We start from the raw sequence: 16,742 nt of genomic DNA, 5'->3' as shown, positions 1-16,742 counted from the left end.
GTCACCTTCATACTACAATCTTCTTTGACCATAAATCCAAATGAATCACCTATCCTACCATAGCCTCTACCACTTCCTTTTATTTTCTTAATTTTTATCACTACATGAAATTATCCTGTTCTTTCACATGTTTACTTCTTTATTATCTATTTCCCTCTATTAGAAAATGTTCCTTTTTGAGATCAGGGATGTGTCTTTGTACATTGCTCTCTTCCAAGTGCTTAGAACAGTGCTTGGTGCATGGTGGACACTCAATAAATATTTGCTAAATGAATGAACAAATGACAGAAAAAAAATACAAAAAAGTGACTATTTAGCAAACACTAATGAGGAGGGAAACATAAAATTTTTTTAGGTCATTATCATTATCATTTAACATTAAAACATTTAGAAGATGAAATCTGAAACTCATTTTTGGATTATCAAAACGAAACTAAAATGAGATACATTTGAGTAATTTCAACCAGACTATAATTTGGCTTAAGAAGTAAAACAAAATCTGCTTCCATTTTGGCACTGCCAGCCTTTAACAGTATAAATCACTGTCTCTAGCACTCTGGGGAATGAATGACATCTGGGAACTAATAAACTCATTGATGCTAAAAGCAAAGAAGTTCCTCTTGCTAAGTCACATCAAGTATTCAACCCAAATAAACATATTACAATGGTATTTTTTTCTCTCAGCTTTATCTTTTAAACTATCGGAGACTGAACAGGCCAAAATAGGATTTTGATAATTCTAAGGGACTATTTTTCTCCTGTTCTTATTCACTTTTGTCTCTTCCAGAACTCACATAGCATACATAAAAATTTGCCCACTTGTACCACTCAGTTTTCATCAAAGAAATAATATTTGATTGACATAAACATATGATCTATAAACCATAAACCTGATCTTTAGTCCTTTGCACTACGTCAAATGTTGAAAATTACCTACACACTTTACCCAGCTGTAGCTACCATAATTCAACTAAATAAGTGAAGTTTCCATACTTCTGTTGAAGAATTCCTAAAATTTGGTTTTAATTTAGAAGGTATTGGCTTAGTCACATGAGCCAGGTATATAATATGATGAGACTCTGAATGGTTTTCTTGTTTATTCCTGCCCACTGTTTTCAACAATAGACAATTTAGAGACAAATAAATAATCCCTAAACTAAAGGTAGATCAAAGCTTTAATCTTTAATCAAACCCATGTTCCCTTTGGATGATCATAAAGATTTTATATTGTTCTAGGGTAATGATGCCTTGTATTACAAGAAACATAGGCAATTCCTCCCAAATTGCCAAACTAATTAAGGTATGTGCTATATGCAATAAAATGTATCTATGCTAACTAGCATCACAATCAAGATATTAGAGGCCTGTCCATCAACCCAAAAGTTTCTTTGGACTCTTTTGTCATCGCCCTCCTTCAATACACACATGCCAGATGTAAGCAACCACTGATCTGCTTTCTATCACTATGGATTAGATCTGCCTTTTCTAGAACATTCTATAAATTAAATGACCCAGCGTTTATTATTTTGTGAGGTGCCTCTTTCACCCAGCAGAATGTTTTTTAGGTTCATCCAAGTTGTTGTTTGTATCAATGACCTGTTGCTTTTTTATTGCTAAGCAGTACTCCATCGCATGCATACATCATAACTTTTTTATCCATCACCTGTTGGTGGATAATTGGTTGTTTCCAGTTTTTGCTATTATGACTAAAGCTGCTATGAACATACATTTACAAGTCTTTGTGTGGATGTAAGTTTTCCTTCTCTTGGGAAACAAAACCTAGAAGTAAAATTGCTGGAGTCATATGGTTAGTATATGTTTAACTATATAAGAATCTGCCAAGATTTTTTTATGTAAATGTACTAAAAATTTTATGATTGCTTTCCAAATATAAAACTTTAATACTGAAATTTTCAGACTCTACACACAAGTTTCCTCTCTCTGCCCTATAAAATGCTAATATGTTCTTCCCTATCTCCATAGAAATTCAGTGTGCTATCCCACAACGAGGCTAAGGAGCACTGCTATATACATCATTTTTTATATAACACCTGAACTAATTAGATGGGGGGGCTCCCTTAACAGAGCCCCATGTGGATACCAAGGACTAGTGAATACGGCAAGAAGGTGGCAGCTCTCTCCAAGAGGGTTTATATGCAGCATAATCTCCTGTATAAGGTGTTATGGCTGAATTTTCTTAAGTTACCTCCGTACACAAGACCCCAAAGACCCAGTTCTCCTGTAAGAGCTTCATAAGACCTGACCCCACAAGATAAGAGCTGGAGGTTTCCCCTGGGCTACCTCATCCATGGAGGCTTCATTCAAAGTAGGATATGGGAAGAAAAGGGAACTATCACCCAGACTTCTGAAAATGGAAACTATCACCCAGAGTTCTCCTAGGATCTCTCCCAGTGTTCTGGATGACAAAGCAACACAGGAAAATAGAAGACAACCAACATTGTAAGAAATGCTCTGATTAAACTATGTCTCCAAATTTGGGAATAAAGAAGTACCACCCATAAATAAATACTCTTGTAATTCCTTTCCAGATTATTACTTTCTGATACATGAATATAAGCAAAGTCTGTTATTAATATAAAATATAATAGGCCACAGGACTTTGACAGTCAAATAATCCTTGTCTCCTAAAGCCATCACCTAAAAAGGTCTATTTCCTCACCTCTTGAATCTCTGGGCTGGCCTGTGACTTGCCTTGGCCAACAGAATTGTGGCAAAAATTATGGCATGGTTTTGCTCTCATACTCTGGGTACTTTGCTGCTGCCATGTGAACAAGCCCAAACTACTCTGCAGGAAGGCAAGAGATACATGGAGAAGAAATGAGCCATGCCAGCTAAGACCACCCTACACCACCCAGTCCTCAGCCTACTTGGCAGTTGAACAGAGACCCATAAGAAAGCCCAATGGAGACCAAAAGAACTTCCCAATCAAGGCAAGCCCAAATTGCTGACCCACTGAATTGTGAGCTAAATGAGGGGCTACTGTTTTAAGCCACTGAATTTTGAGGGTAGTTTGTTATTTTGTGAAAGCTAACTGAGACACTGGTCAGTCAGGGAAATCCTTTCTTTGCCATTTTCAGTCTACAGATTCCCCTCCTAAAACTTTTTCTCAACTTCATGGCCCCGAACTTTGACCCACTTTTCTGGCTCTTAGTTCCTGCTTTATCTATGTTCTCCTTTACCCCTATACTGCTTATTATGGACAAAATTGTATCCTCCACTGCCCTCAAATTTCATATGTTGAAGCCTTAACCCCCAAGTACCTCAGAACATGATTGTATTTGTATTTGGCTGTATCTTTAAAAAGGTTATTAAGTTAGAATAAGGCTGCTGGGGTGGGCCCAAATCCAGTGTGATTGGTGTTTTTATAAGAAAAGGAAATTTGGACACAAAAAGAGGCACCAGGAATGTGAGTGTACACAGCAAACACCACGTGAGGACAAAGAGAGAAAGCAGCCATCTGCAAGCCAAGGAGAAAGGCCACAGAAGAAACTATACCTGCCAACACCTTGATCTTGGACTTCTGGCCTCCAGAACTGTGGGTTTAGGCCAACCAGTCTATGGTATTTTGTTATCAGCCCTAGTTCATTTTCATTACCTGTGGAAAAAAAAAGTGTAATACATTTCCCAGCTTTTTTCCCTGATAATCACTCTGATAATTCCTTTTTAACCTTCAAAAAAATGTTAGGGGGCAGGGAGTAGGGGGAGGGAGAGCATCAGGAAGAATAGCTCATGGATACTGGGCTTAATACATAGGTGATGGGATGACCTGTGCAGCAAACCACCATGGCACATGTTTACCTATGTAACAAACCTGCACATCCTGCACATGTGCCCTGAACTTAACATTTGAAGGAAAAAAGTTTTAAACACAAAGAACCCAGATTTGTTGTAAAAACTGTTTTTAGAAGTATTAAAAGGTACCAAATAAAAAAAAAATAAGTTCACCACATCTTGAGAAAACATAAAATAAAGAGGTAAAACTTTGACCTCCCATGGAACCTTGAGAGGGAATCCCTGTTGACAGTTTGGTATTTCTCCCTGCACTTTGGTTACTGACCTTCCATACTGCACAATAACCTCCATGAAAGGCACTGAGCACAAGCAGGAGACATGTGGCCTTTTGCTGGCTGCACTGCATCCTAAAATCCTTCCTTTGTTTGCAGAATTTCTGAATCAATTTTAGTGGCTAAAAAATGACAACTACTCACACTTGTGATAGATCTGAAAGCACACATCCACTGAAAGGAGCTTCATTCTGTACCCATTTAATGCGATTTTACTGTTGCTAGTCCTTCCACTCCCATAGGGAAACAAACTCTCACAGTGGATGAATCAGACAGGAGACTGTAGTCCACACTTCCTCTGGAGATCCTTAAAAAAGGCTGCTTCATGGGATGACCTTTAAGAACCACTCTTTTTGTATATTAAACAAAAATAATAGCTATCATTTATTAAACACTCACAATGTCTTAGGCACTCTCTAAGAGCATGGGGTTTGTTTTATTTTGTTGTTTGCACCAGAAGAGAATGTTATCCTCACAGCGATGCCAAAAGCTCCTGCCAAGCCATGAAGACCAAGGACCTTAGTGGTGAGTTCCGGCCAGCCCCTGAGTCAGACCTGTTGATATCAGCTGCCTCTTAGGAATCTGCTTCTCAGCATTCTCTCCATCTCAGCTTTAGGAGGCTCTGCATGGGCCCAGAAGTCAACCTTCTCTACCCACGAAGATGGCCCTGGGCCTTCTGCCCTAGCCTATTTCTTCCTTCTTCCTTTAGTTTGTCTAATCCAAGAAGTTCTCCCATTATAGTTACTGAAGTGTTTCACTCAGTGCTCTAGGCTCATCAGTGTCTAATACATATACACATAAACACACATATACACATAAACATACATATGTACCTACTTCTAATTGTATTTTGATGAGGGTCAGCTGAAAAACACATGTGTCTCCTTCTTATAGCTTCCCATTGTCAAGGTATCCAGTAGTTAAAGCAGTTTTCTATCTCCAACCCCTAACCCCCAAGAACAATCTCTCAGCTTCCATTAGATGAGGACTTTAAAGACCATCTGAAAGTGCTTAAAGAGTACTTGCTGAGGATTCACAGCTAAAAGTTCCTTCCAAAAGGAAAATCCTACGTAGTCTCCTCTACTCAAAAAGGAATGGTCTAGAGGTCAAACATACTGGAAACAAATGTGACTTATCCCAGCAAAATCACCTGCCTTCTTCCTTACTCTCTCTCATCACAATTCTGATTTTTTTCCTGATTTTGATGCCTGTATCACAGCTTTCTTTTACATAAGAGAAAGTTGTTTTCAAAATTGCTTCTATAATTGAAGGCAATAACTAGTACAGGCAAACATATGCATAAATCAGGACAGTTTCTAGTTATCAATGCAAATGAGAAGCTCATACATTTGCTCTTTTCCAAAAGGCTGCTGGAATATGGCCCCTTGGAATTCTAACAAGCAGCTTTAACCTAGCAGTCTGTGCACTGACTTTGCTTTGAATACCACTGATGCAGTTCTCATCAAGGTTTCCAGGGCTTCTAGAATGTAAAACTTTAAGTAAGAGAAGCCCTTGGATTGTAGCATGCCTATAATAACCCCATATGCAATCACATGAGTATTTACTGGAGTTGCTGCTTTCTCCTGAGCTATAATACCATAGTTGAAAAATCACTGCAGGACAAAACAATAATAAAAGTATTACATTTTTATTTATAAAATAAAACTCTTCCTTCAAGAGGAGCCCCAAGTAGCCAAAATAATAATGGAAAAGAACAAAGCTAGAGGACTCACATTTCCTGAATTCAAAACTTACTACAAAAGACACAGTAATAAAAACAGTGTGTCACTGACATAAGTATAGGCATATAGAACAATGCAATGGAATTGAGAATCAAGAAATAAACCCACAAATCTACAGCCAATAGACTCCTGACAAGGGTGCCAAGATGATTCAATCTTGGAAAGAATAGTTTCTTCAATAAATGGTGCTGGGGCAATTGGATATCTACATGCAAATGAATGAAATTAGACCCCTACCTCACATCATACTCAGGATGGCTCTATGACTTAAATATAAGAGCTAAAAATCATAAAACTGATAGAAGAAAACACAGGATGTAAATCTTAGGGTAACTCTTCATAAACTTGGATTCTTAAATATAACAACAAAATATGAAGGGATCTAACATATGACAAGAAAAGTGGGAGAAAAAGAAAAAATAGATACATTTGACTGTCAAAATTAAAAACTTCTGTGTATCAAAAGATGTTATCAAGAAAATGAAAAGACAGCCTACAGAATGGGAGAAAATGTCTTCAAGTCATATATCTGAAAAGGATCAAGTGCCCAGTACATATAAAAAAAAAAAGTCTTACAACTAATTCAACAACATCAAAAAAGCAGACAACCCACTTAAAAAATGGGCAAAGGGCAGAGAAGAGATATAAACGATCAGCAAGCAAGTGAAAAGGTGAACAATAGCATCAGTCATTAGGGAATATAAAGCAAAACCACAAGGAGGTACCATTTCATACCTACGAAGAAAGCTCTAATTAAAAAACAAAAAAACAAAAAAACAAAAAATAAGTATTGGTGAGGATGGGAAGAAATCAGAACACTTGCTGTTGCTAATGGGAAGGTAAAATGATTAGAATCCACAGAAATGTCACTGTGTAAAGTCCCAGGGGCAGAGCACTATTAGGTAGGAAAAGGGTCCCAAAGTGAGAATAATGTGATACCCTGAGTTTCTCAACATCAGTGCCTTGCAGACTCTTAATTCCTTTCTACTTGTACAGAAGAAAGAGCAGAAGCCCACAGAGGAGGAGGAATAAGTGAATTCACTAGAAATTAGTTCTGAGCCTCATGAAACAGTCTTGTTTTATAATATCAGCATCTATAGGAAAGGAAGGAAAATGGGGACAAATATTCTGAGTATCTGCAATAAGAAAAGTCCTATATATTCACCATCTCCCTGTCAATACTTCCAAAACCAATGAAAAAGGTGATACTGTGCTCATTTTACAGATGGGACAACCCAGGTCCCAGGTTTCAGAGCTCACATTCTTCCAACCACACAGTGATGTATCCAGCCAGGTGACAAATTTAAAAATCACCAAGAGCCATCATTCAGTTTTTCAAAAAACTTCTACTTGCTCAGAAAAGTGGGTTCACTTCTATTTTTCTATTAGCTCAGTATGGGCTCTTTAACATATCTCCAATGCAAAAATGTAACGACATCTATCCAAATTCTAGACTGCTTTATTATTACGTGGGGAGTATTAAAAAAACACAACTGTTGCAACAGTTTCTTACAGCTTATTTTTCACAGGAGGATTGCTTCCTCCCAGCTACCTGAATGGTCACTGTAAAACCACCAGTCCTCCAGCCATACAGAAAGGGTCAGGAGATCACGTCAGCACTTTTACCAGCAGTGCCTCTGGAGTCTTCCTCAAACTGCCCTCTTCCTGCTTTTGTGACACTTGATTCCCCCCACAGGCCACAAAATATGGAAAGGAATGAAGCAGCTGATCTGCAAGGTGGTTGCAGCCCAAGGTCACAGGCCGGTTCCTCTCCTGGGAGGGTTTATTTTAGTCTTCAGTCCTCAGCAAGCTGCCCTTTCCCACCTGAGGACAGCAAAGACAAGATGCCTGCTCTTCTTTTCATTTCAGAAAAGTATAATAGTTAAGAACTTTTCAAATGCAACAATTTCCCATGACTTTAAACATTTTACTGATATATCAAAAAATAATCCAGGGAGCTGAATTGGATTTATATTGTCCCCTCTCTCTTATAGAAGCAGATAAAACAAAGCAAACATGCCCAATGTAGGGGAAAAAATCCATATTTCAGTTCTGGAAAAGATTCAGAATGCCCAATTTAACATGGGAGTGTGTGGAACAGATGAGGAAACAAGAAATCCTATCTTTGGAATAAGAAGTTCTTACTATTGCCACCACAAAGGCCCTCAGGAAATGACATAGAAAAACAACCGTAATACAATGACTTCAATAGCATACTCACAAGCAATATGTGGCAAGCTCAAAGAAACTACAAAATATAAGGGCAACGGCTACAATTTTAGACTATTTTTCTAGACTCGACTGTTAGATCTTTTCCAGCTCCCTTAAACCTTGAAGGTAAACTGAAGGTAGAACAATTAACAATGCTAATACAACCTTTTAAAAAGTTCAACTGAAAACCAAGACAAGCCTTAAGTATTTGTTAAGTAGAAAATGAACATTTTGTTTTCAAATGTATCCCACTACTATAATTTATGGTTAATGCTTCTCTTCTCTAACATTTTCTTTTAAAAAGTTGAAAAAAATTAATATTATGTATATTTATACAGCATTAAGTACATACTATGTAATATATATGGGTAGTATACCCATATACTTACCAGCTAGATTCTACAATGAACACTTTACACTACTAGCTTTTTTGAATACCTAGCCCTTCATTCATCAGTCTATCCACCCATCAGCTTTTTTGAATCCATTTCATAGTAAATAAGTTGCAGAACTCAGCATGCTTCACCTAAACTCTTACATAGCTGGCATTTCAATCTTTTCCAGTTGAAAGTATGACTTCACAAAAGAAAGGAGGGAAAAGAAAGCAAGTCAATGCTCACTATGCACCTAGTTTCAGAGCCCATGTTGAGGTAAAGATGAGATTCTGGCAAAGGAGAGGGATTTTCCTATGAAAACCAGGGGGAATAGTATTTGGTAGAAGGTTGAGCTTAGCAACTGTTAGGGAAGTTCTCTCTCAAAGGTCATGGTGTTGGCCCCATGCTTTTCCTCTTTCCTTCTAATCACCTTGGGAAGAGAAATCCAGTTGGCCAGGGACAGCAAGAGACAGAGCGAAGGAGAATCAACCGAGAAACGGAAAGATGGTGAGAAAAGCCTGGCAGTTGGCCAAACCGAAGAATTCTGTCTTCTGGAGATGACATCCTTAAGTGGAAAAGGTAAGACAAGTCTTTTCAGTAAGACCAGTAAGGGGTTAGAAAATTCTTCCTCCTTTTTGTTTTTGCTCTTTCTCTCTCCTCTCTCTCAATTCCTCCACAAATTAAAAAATGAGAGGAGAACAGCTGGAGTTGGTGTTTGCCCACTGCTTGGGAAGGCCTCTAACAATAAAGAAGGAAAGATAATGAAAAATAAACGGAGGGCCAGCGTTGGCCATTTAGTGCCTAAGCAGGAGACTTTACATTTTGTTAAGGGCTGCCCAGTCCAGCTTACAGGGTAAGGAGAGAAGAGAGAGCCACTGTATATAAGGGTGCCTGGGAATGAAAGCTGTGCTCATACCACAGCGCTCCCAGAGTACAGCTCAAGAGAGCAAGATGGGTACAGGAGTGGCAATGGAGAGGGTCCCTGAGGCAGATGATATTGCCCAAAAATAGCTGCAACATTATCTTCGCACATTGTGACTTCAACACTCCTGTCTCTGAGAGTTGAACTCATAAGTCTCTTCCCTTTGAAACTGGGCAGGCACCATTTTGCTTTCCATGATTTCAGGTACCCAAGGTCAACCACAGTCCAAAAATATGAAATGGAAAATTCCCGAGACAATTCATAAGCTTTAAATTTTATCCCATTCTGAGGAACACAATGCAATCTCTCACATCCAGAAGCATCCTTTTGTCTAGCTTATCCATGCTGTACACTCTAGCTACCCACTCATTGGCCACTAGTAGTTATCTTGATTATCAGATAGAAAAAACGTAACATATATAAAATTCGGTACTTAACACAGTTTCAAGCATCTACTGTGGGTCTTGGGACATAAGCCCTACAGATAAGAGAGGACTACTGTAATGTGATAGACGTGACCATGCGTGAATTCCAAGGCCAAGTCATAAAGCAATGCTGCTTCCACCTGGTTGGACAGAATAATCACACTGAAGCCCAGGCAGGCTGTCCCCCTGCTCTGAAGCTGCCATGCTATGAGAATAAAGCTGCCCATGAAGACAGACCACATAGAAAAGACCACATGAGACTGGGCGAGGAGGAAGAAATGCTGAGCCATACCAGCTGCCTGCTCTTCCAGCGTCGGCTGCCACCTGACTGCAACTGCATGAGAGAACCCAAGCCAGAAATGCACAGCCGGGCCCTTCCCTAACTCCTGATCACAGAAAAAGTGAGAGGTAAAAAGGTGACTGCTGTTGTTTGCAGCCACTATATCTTCAAGTGACTTCTTACACAACAATAAATAACCAGAATAGGTCCTAACATATACACTATATCATGGTGATATCTCATTTCATCTACTGCAAAATTCGACTCTTTGAGTCTGGTATCAGTTTGGCCACTAACTATAACTTTCTCATTGTATATGTAACACTCCAGCCCCATGAGTTTGCATAAAAGTATTATACCCAAACTTTTCTAGAATCCTCCCCCAAAACACACTATATACATATATAGATTTTTTTCCCATTGAAATTCCCTCCCTTTCCTCTTTAAAATTTTTCTACTTTCTACCCTCCATTCAAGGCCCACTATCTTCTAAAAGTGACCTTTGAAGGTTATCAGTGACATCTGAGCTGCCAAACCTAAATGTTTTAATCCTAATTCATGTACAACAGGGCACTAAATCCAAAAATGGAAGTAGCAATAGCACCTCAAGGACAGATCAGCTCACTCTCTCTGGACCACAGTGCTGCCTCATTTCCTTACTGAGTAGTGTTACCAAGCTGGGAGATTCAGGAGCACTGATTAAGAGTCTTATTCAAAGAGAATAAGGCCTTTTACCAGAGTTTCTCTATAATATTCTAAAGTTGCACTGGCCAATATGGTACCATGAGCCAAATGTTGCTTTTGAGCACTGAAATATGGCTAGTCTTGAGGGCCGTTTTAAGTACAAAATATTCAGTAGACAAAAAAAGGTAAAACCTCCATAATGTTTACATTGATTAAATGTTGAAACAATTATTTGGATATGCTAAGTTCAATATGTAACTAAAATTAATTTCACCTGCGATTTTGGACATTCCAGCCTCCAGTTTAGGTTGCTGTAACCTCTTTCTTTTTGCTGTCTTAATGAAGCTACAAGAAAATTCAAAATGTTCTATGTTGTTCACATAATATTTCTATTGGACAGTGTTGGCTGGTCTAGGACATCAGGTGAACAATCATGAAATTTTGTGCTATAGTGAATCGAAGGCACCCAAGAGGGCTGGGCACAGTAGCTCATGCCTGTCATCCTGGCGCTTTGGAAGGCTAAGTTGGAAGGATCATTTGAGGCCAGGAACTCCAAACCAGCCTCGTCAACATAGCTAGACCCCATCTCTACAAAAAAAATTTTACAAATTAGCCAGGTATGGTAGTGCATACTTGTAGTCTCAGCTTCTTAGGAGGCTGAGGCAGGAGGATAACTTGAGCCCAGGAGTTCCAGGCTGCAGTGAGCTATGTCAAGCCACTGCACTCCAACCTAGGCAACAGAACCAGACCCTGTCAAAATAAAATAAAATAAAATAAAATAAATAAAATAAAAAATAGAAGGTGCCCAAGAAACACTATATATTTCCCTTAAAGGCTTATGAAAAGAAAATACTTTCAAAGGCAAAGGTGAACTATTAGGAAATAAAATGAAGGATGGCTAAAAGAGATGAGAATGAAGAATAATAAAGTTAACCTGTGTGCCTGGAAATGTTTCTAGTAAGAATAATCTCCAATCATACAATCACATGACATCCTCACCTCTTCTTTCAGGGCACTGAAATCATTATCCATGATTTTACTAAGGAAAGCTTTGAAATGTCAAGTTTTCTATTTCTAAACCTCTAATATATGTAGAAATTCTACTCACTGAAAATTACCTAGGTGTCTCCCAACACTGCAGTTACTTTAGGACTTAGCTCTTTGAAGCAGTAGCTCACTCCATTCTCAGAGGAGGAAAAAAGAATTCTATGCAGCCTCTGAAGTGCTTAACCTACACCAGGAAATGGGCTAAGGATTAAAAATGTGCCCGCAGGAGTGAGGAAGGGAGGAAGATGGAATGTGGATTGGTAAAGCGGACACTCTAGTGTCCTGCCCAGATAAGACTGGGTCCCTTTAATGGTCTTGCGTGCCCTTTCCCAGCTTTTGTGTGCTTTGATGCTAAGGGATGGTACCAACATTTCTTAAGAAAAACCCTCTTCAACCACCAAAGCTGCTTCACCTGCAGATGAAGAGAGCAGAGGTGCTTGGAAGTTTATAGCCCTCTCTTACCTGCCCACAGACAGTGACTGATGCAGGAATGGAAAAGCCCAGCTCCATTGCCTTGATGTGGAACAGACTCTAGGGAGCAATTATGTTCCAGAGCTGCCCACTGCACCCCCCAACTCTGCCTCCAGGATCACGCTGGGGCAGGCACATTGCTTGAATCATCCCCCTGCTTGGGTTCTTCCCTTTCCCTTCCCTTCCCCCACTCACTAGTTTCTCCTAGGAGCCCTGCCTTGATAAACCACTTGTGCAGAAATCCTCATCTCAGTCTGCTTCTGGAGAGCTCATCTCACGACTCTTGGCATGCATGAATGTGCTCTAAGAAAATGTGAAAGAAACCACAGGTTTTTGTGCTTGCTATTGTTGTACCAAGGATAAGAGCTTCTGTAACACTCAAGAGTTTGAAATAACTAAAGTATTTACAGGGTAATAAGAAGCATCCTCATTCCTATAGAGCACTGCAGCAACCTTAGGCCATAGATCTTAGATCAACAAAAAAATATGCTAATAGCTGGTACAACATATCTATGTCTCCAAGGTGTAAGAGAAGACAGGACAATGAGTAAGGCTCTAAAGTAGAGGCAAAATGAAAGAAAAGTCAACATTAAGTTTGGTGAGCTGCATGCCTAACACTAATGTTATAAATTCTGTATATAATTAATATAAATATTTTTTGAGACAGAGTCTCGTCTGTCACCCAGGCTGGGGTACAGTGGCGCAGTCTCGGCTCACTGCAAACCTCCGCCTCCTGGGTTGAAGCGATTCTCCTGTCTCAGCCTCTCGAATAGTTGGGATTACAGGCATGTGCCACCATGCCCAGCTAACTTTTTTTTGTATTTTTAGTAGAGATGGGGTTTGACCATGTTGGCCAGGCTGGTCTCGAACTCCTGACTTCAGGTGATCCACATGCCTCGGCCTCCCAAAATGCTGGGTGGCGTGAGCCACCGTGCCCGGTCTATAATGAATATTTAATTAAAACAATTTAAAAGGAAGAAAGCACCCCCAACATTAGGTAGGTTTTTCAGAAGAACAGTGTATCTTCCAAACTAAAATGCCACAGGAGAGAAGTTATCAAGGGTTGTTTACTTTCTTTTCCTGAAACTTGAAAGCAGTTTTTGATTGGACTAAACTAAGGCATTCCTCTTCAGCAAGAGCCAATCTAAAGCTCCCAATGTAAAGGTCACTTAACGCAAGGGTGAGGATAATTCATCCAAAAACAGTCATTTTGTTCTCTAAATAAATATTTTCTATTTTAGGAGTTTATTGACCAACAGTGTTTTTTATTTTTTTAAAGAAAAAAAAGCTAAATTGAGCGTGACATATAAGCAAGATCCAAAATATACCTTTTGCCTTTATAGAGATAAGAACATATTCTGAATGCCTACTCTGCATATAAATAGGCCTAAAAAAATACATTTAGAACTAACATAGAGTCAGAGCTGCTCACCATTGGAAGTGTGGGGAAGTAAAGCAGGCATTTCAAGACAAAGCCAGAAATGCTCAGGTTCCAGAGTTTAGATGTTTCCAATTTTGAGTATGGGAAGATATTATAGAAGAATCAGATTTTAGTTCAGTGTTTTAAAAAACAACTCACAATTCAAGATATGTAGCAAGTGAATGACGCTAGAGTAGAGGCCAAATGGTTTTATTTTTAGGAGAGGATGGAGGGACATATGGAAGGATTCTCTGGAAGGAAGGCAAGCCTAACATAAGCAACCAACCACCAGGTGACATCTGGGGCCCAAGTCTAATCAGGTCCTATTGGGTGAGAACGAGAGTACACTGCCCATGTACTGTGTTTCAGCCCCAGGATCTGGAGCCATCCAAAGCCTTTGTAAAAATTATTATTTTTTTTTTTTGAGACGGAGTCTCCCTCTGTCGCCCAGGCTGGAGTGCAGTGGTGCCATCTCAGCTCACTGCAAGCTCCGCCTCCTGGGTTCATGCCATTCTCCTGCCTCAGCTTCCTGAGTAGCTGGGACTACAGGCGCCCACCACCATGCCCAGCTAATTTTTTGTATTTTTAGTAGAGACAGGGTTTCACTGTATTAGCCAGGATGGTGTCAGTCTCCTGACCTTGTGATCCACCTGCCTCGGCCTCCCAAAGTGCTGGGATTGCAGGAGTGAGCCACCGCGCCCAGCCAAGCCTTTGTAAAATTAAATGCATGGCATTTATACTCCTTAATGTAGAGGAATTTCTTCTTTGAACTTAAAATATTTAACAAAACTTCTGAGCTCTGTTGGGGTTCTTTTTTTGGACTCTTAAATCAAGTGTTTATACTCAATAAGCACATAATTCTTCATAAGAACCATTTATAAATACAGCTGATGAAAAATGACCTATTTAAGGATAATACAACTCTTATACAGAGAAAGTGGATAGTCAGATTAATGTGATGAAGGAGTGAAAAGCAGATGATGTGTCACACTGATTTAAAGTCCCTAGAGAATTATTCAGTTCCCTCCTACTCCCCAACTCTTCTTTGCCTACTAAGACATGGTTTATGAGTCATCCTTGGGGAGTAGTAAAAGATAGTGCACTTGACTAAAAATAGATAGGAACATTCAATAATAAATCTACTTTCTGGATATCTCTTGTCATCATTAAACACTGATCACTTAGAGAAGTGTCAGGTTGTGCGATTCTTCCTTCCCCTTATGGAAAGGCCGGAAGAAAATCAGCCACAGGCACTGCCAGAAGACAGTGAAGTATCTCACATGATATGCAACACGCTGGAGGAAAAAACTCTGCCATTAAATGCCAACAGCCCAGAGGAACAGATCCTCCAGGAGGACCTATTAGGAGAAACAATAAAGTTGCTGGTTCATGCTATTACTATAAAATGACCTCTTGTTCCTGAAGGTAAGAAATGATACATAGTCCAAATGCTTTACTTGTAACAGCAATTAAAAAATAGCAATTTGAGCCAGGTTCGGTGGTTCATACCTGTAATCCCAGCACTTTGGAAGGCCGAGGCGGGCAGATCACGAAGTCAGGAGTTTGAGATCAGCCTGACCAACACGGTGAAACTCCGTCTCTACTAAAAATACAAAAATTAGCCAGGCATGGTGGCATGCACCTGTAATGCTTCTCAGGTGGTGGAGGCAGGAGAATCGCTTGAACCCAAGAGGCAGAGGTTGCAGTGAGCTGAGATTACGCCACTGCACTCCAGCCTGGGTGACAGAGCGAGAATTCCGTCTCAAAAATAAATAAATAAACAGCAATTTGATCAAGGGATTATAAAAGAACATGTCTCATATTTACTAGGATTCTGGCTCTGGAATGCAAGTATTGGCAAGTTACAGTTTATAAATAAAACAAATCGGCCATATAAAGACATTTCCAGTTCCCCTTTTTTGCGTTTCTTTAAAGGTTTATAAAATGAACCATTAGGGTAGCACTGGAAGAATTTATTTACACCATCCCCTGGTGGTTCCCCCAAAATGGAGGATTTTTGCTGATAATGTGCACAGTTGTGATTTTTCACATCAGTGGGAATCTTCTTAAGCAAAATCTGCACAGGACTGAAAACAAGTCACATAAACATTTCTCCCCAGAAAGAATTGTAGACAATGATCACTTCAAAAACACGTGATGCTTACTAAATGCAGGCAACACTATTGCAAAGAGCAAGTAGAAAATCTAGCAAAGGGTAAAGTGCTCAAGGTTAGTAGTGAAATTAATAAACTTGAACCTAGAAAGTGCTGGGAGATCCTGCTTAATGCTCTGCCGCATCAAGGAAGATGTCTGTGAATCAGTTTTTAGAGGCATTTCAGAAGCAGCATCAGCCAGAATGAAGGGATTCATCTTACAGACTGAAAGTTCTAGAAACCTACAACCAAAGACTCTCCACACAGGCGGTAAAGTACTCACTGGGCAGCTCTGGACCGACTGCAGGTGATGTCCACTTCGTCAAACTCACAGCAGCACTGTCCTCTGAAATAGACACAGATAAGACAAATCAATGTAAAGGACTTTTAGAGTTTTCATGGAGAAAAACAGTCCTTTGCACTTCAAAATCAGAATCTAATGTAAATTTAAAAACGTCAGAAAAACAAAAAAAAATTAGTGGCGTAAGTTGCAAACAAATGACACAGACATACAGTCATCATATCAGAATTATTACTACTACACTCAGCCAACAGCGTTTATACACTCTCTACAATGCTGCTAATATCCTACTCAGCCTCTTAATCTATTAAAATAATTAAGCAGCAATAGAACAACAAGCCTATCTAAAACCTTCTCAAAGTAAATATAATTATCTTTTCCTGATTAGCAGTATAATGTCCTTAGATGAACTGTAATTGGAAAAAACTCTTTTTATAACAGAATTACATCTATCTACAAAGAGAGTCATTTTTTTATGGCTGTTTCTGTATTGTCTTTGTTATTAAGTTGTTTATGTTGATTCTGGATTTGACATTGGATTTCTGATTTGGCTGAAATCTAGATTTCAGGATCTTTTCAAGGTGGAGTGGGAGGAAAAGTTCCAGGTGGTGTCAGAAGTACACAAAA

General features: G+C 39.3%; 1 protein-coding gene across 13 annotated transcripts in view; it reads right to left on the bottom strand.

The window, feature by feature from the left end:
- PLCB4 (phospholipase C beta 4) overlaps window positions 1-16,742 on the bottom strand; it is a 411,667-nt gene that overhangs the window by 248,446 nt on the left and 146,479 nt on the right. For 10 of the 13 annotated variants that reach the window (XM_063720670.1, XM_054541571.2, XM_063720669.1 and 7 more), the window contains one exon: window positions 16,098-16,160. In XM_063720670.1, coding sequence (XP_063576740.1) covers window positions 16,098-16,160 — 63 coding nt within the window. Of the gene's footprint in view, window positions 1-3,516; window positions 3,617-16,097; window positions 16,161-16,742 lie in introns of all 13 variants that reach the window. The other 3 variants (XM_063720672.1, XM_054541581.2, XM_054541582.2) reach the window with 1 other exon arrangement.

This window comes from Pongo abelii, chromosome 21 (genome assembly GCF_028885655.2).
Source record: "Pongo abelii isolate AG06213 chromosome 21, NHGRI_mPonAbe1-v2.0_pri, whole genome shotgun sequence".
In the NCBI taxonomy this organism is placed as follows: Eukaryota; Metazoa; Chordata; class Mammalia; order Primates; family Hominidae; genus Pongo; species Pongo abelii.
The sequence above is the reverse complement of the archived record's forward strand: the minus strand, read 5'-3'. Positions and strand labels throughout refer to the sequence as shown.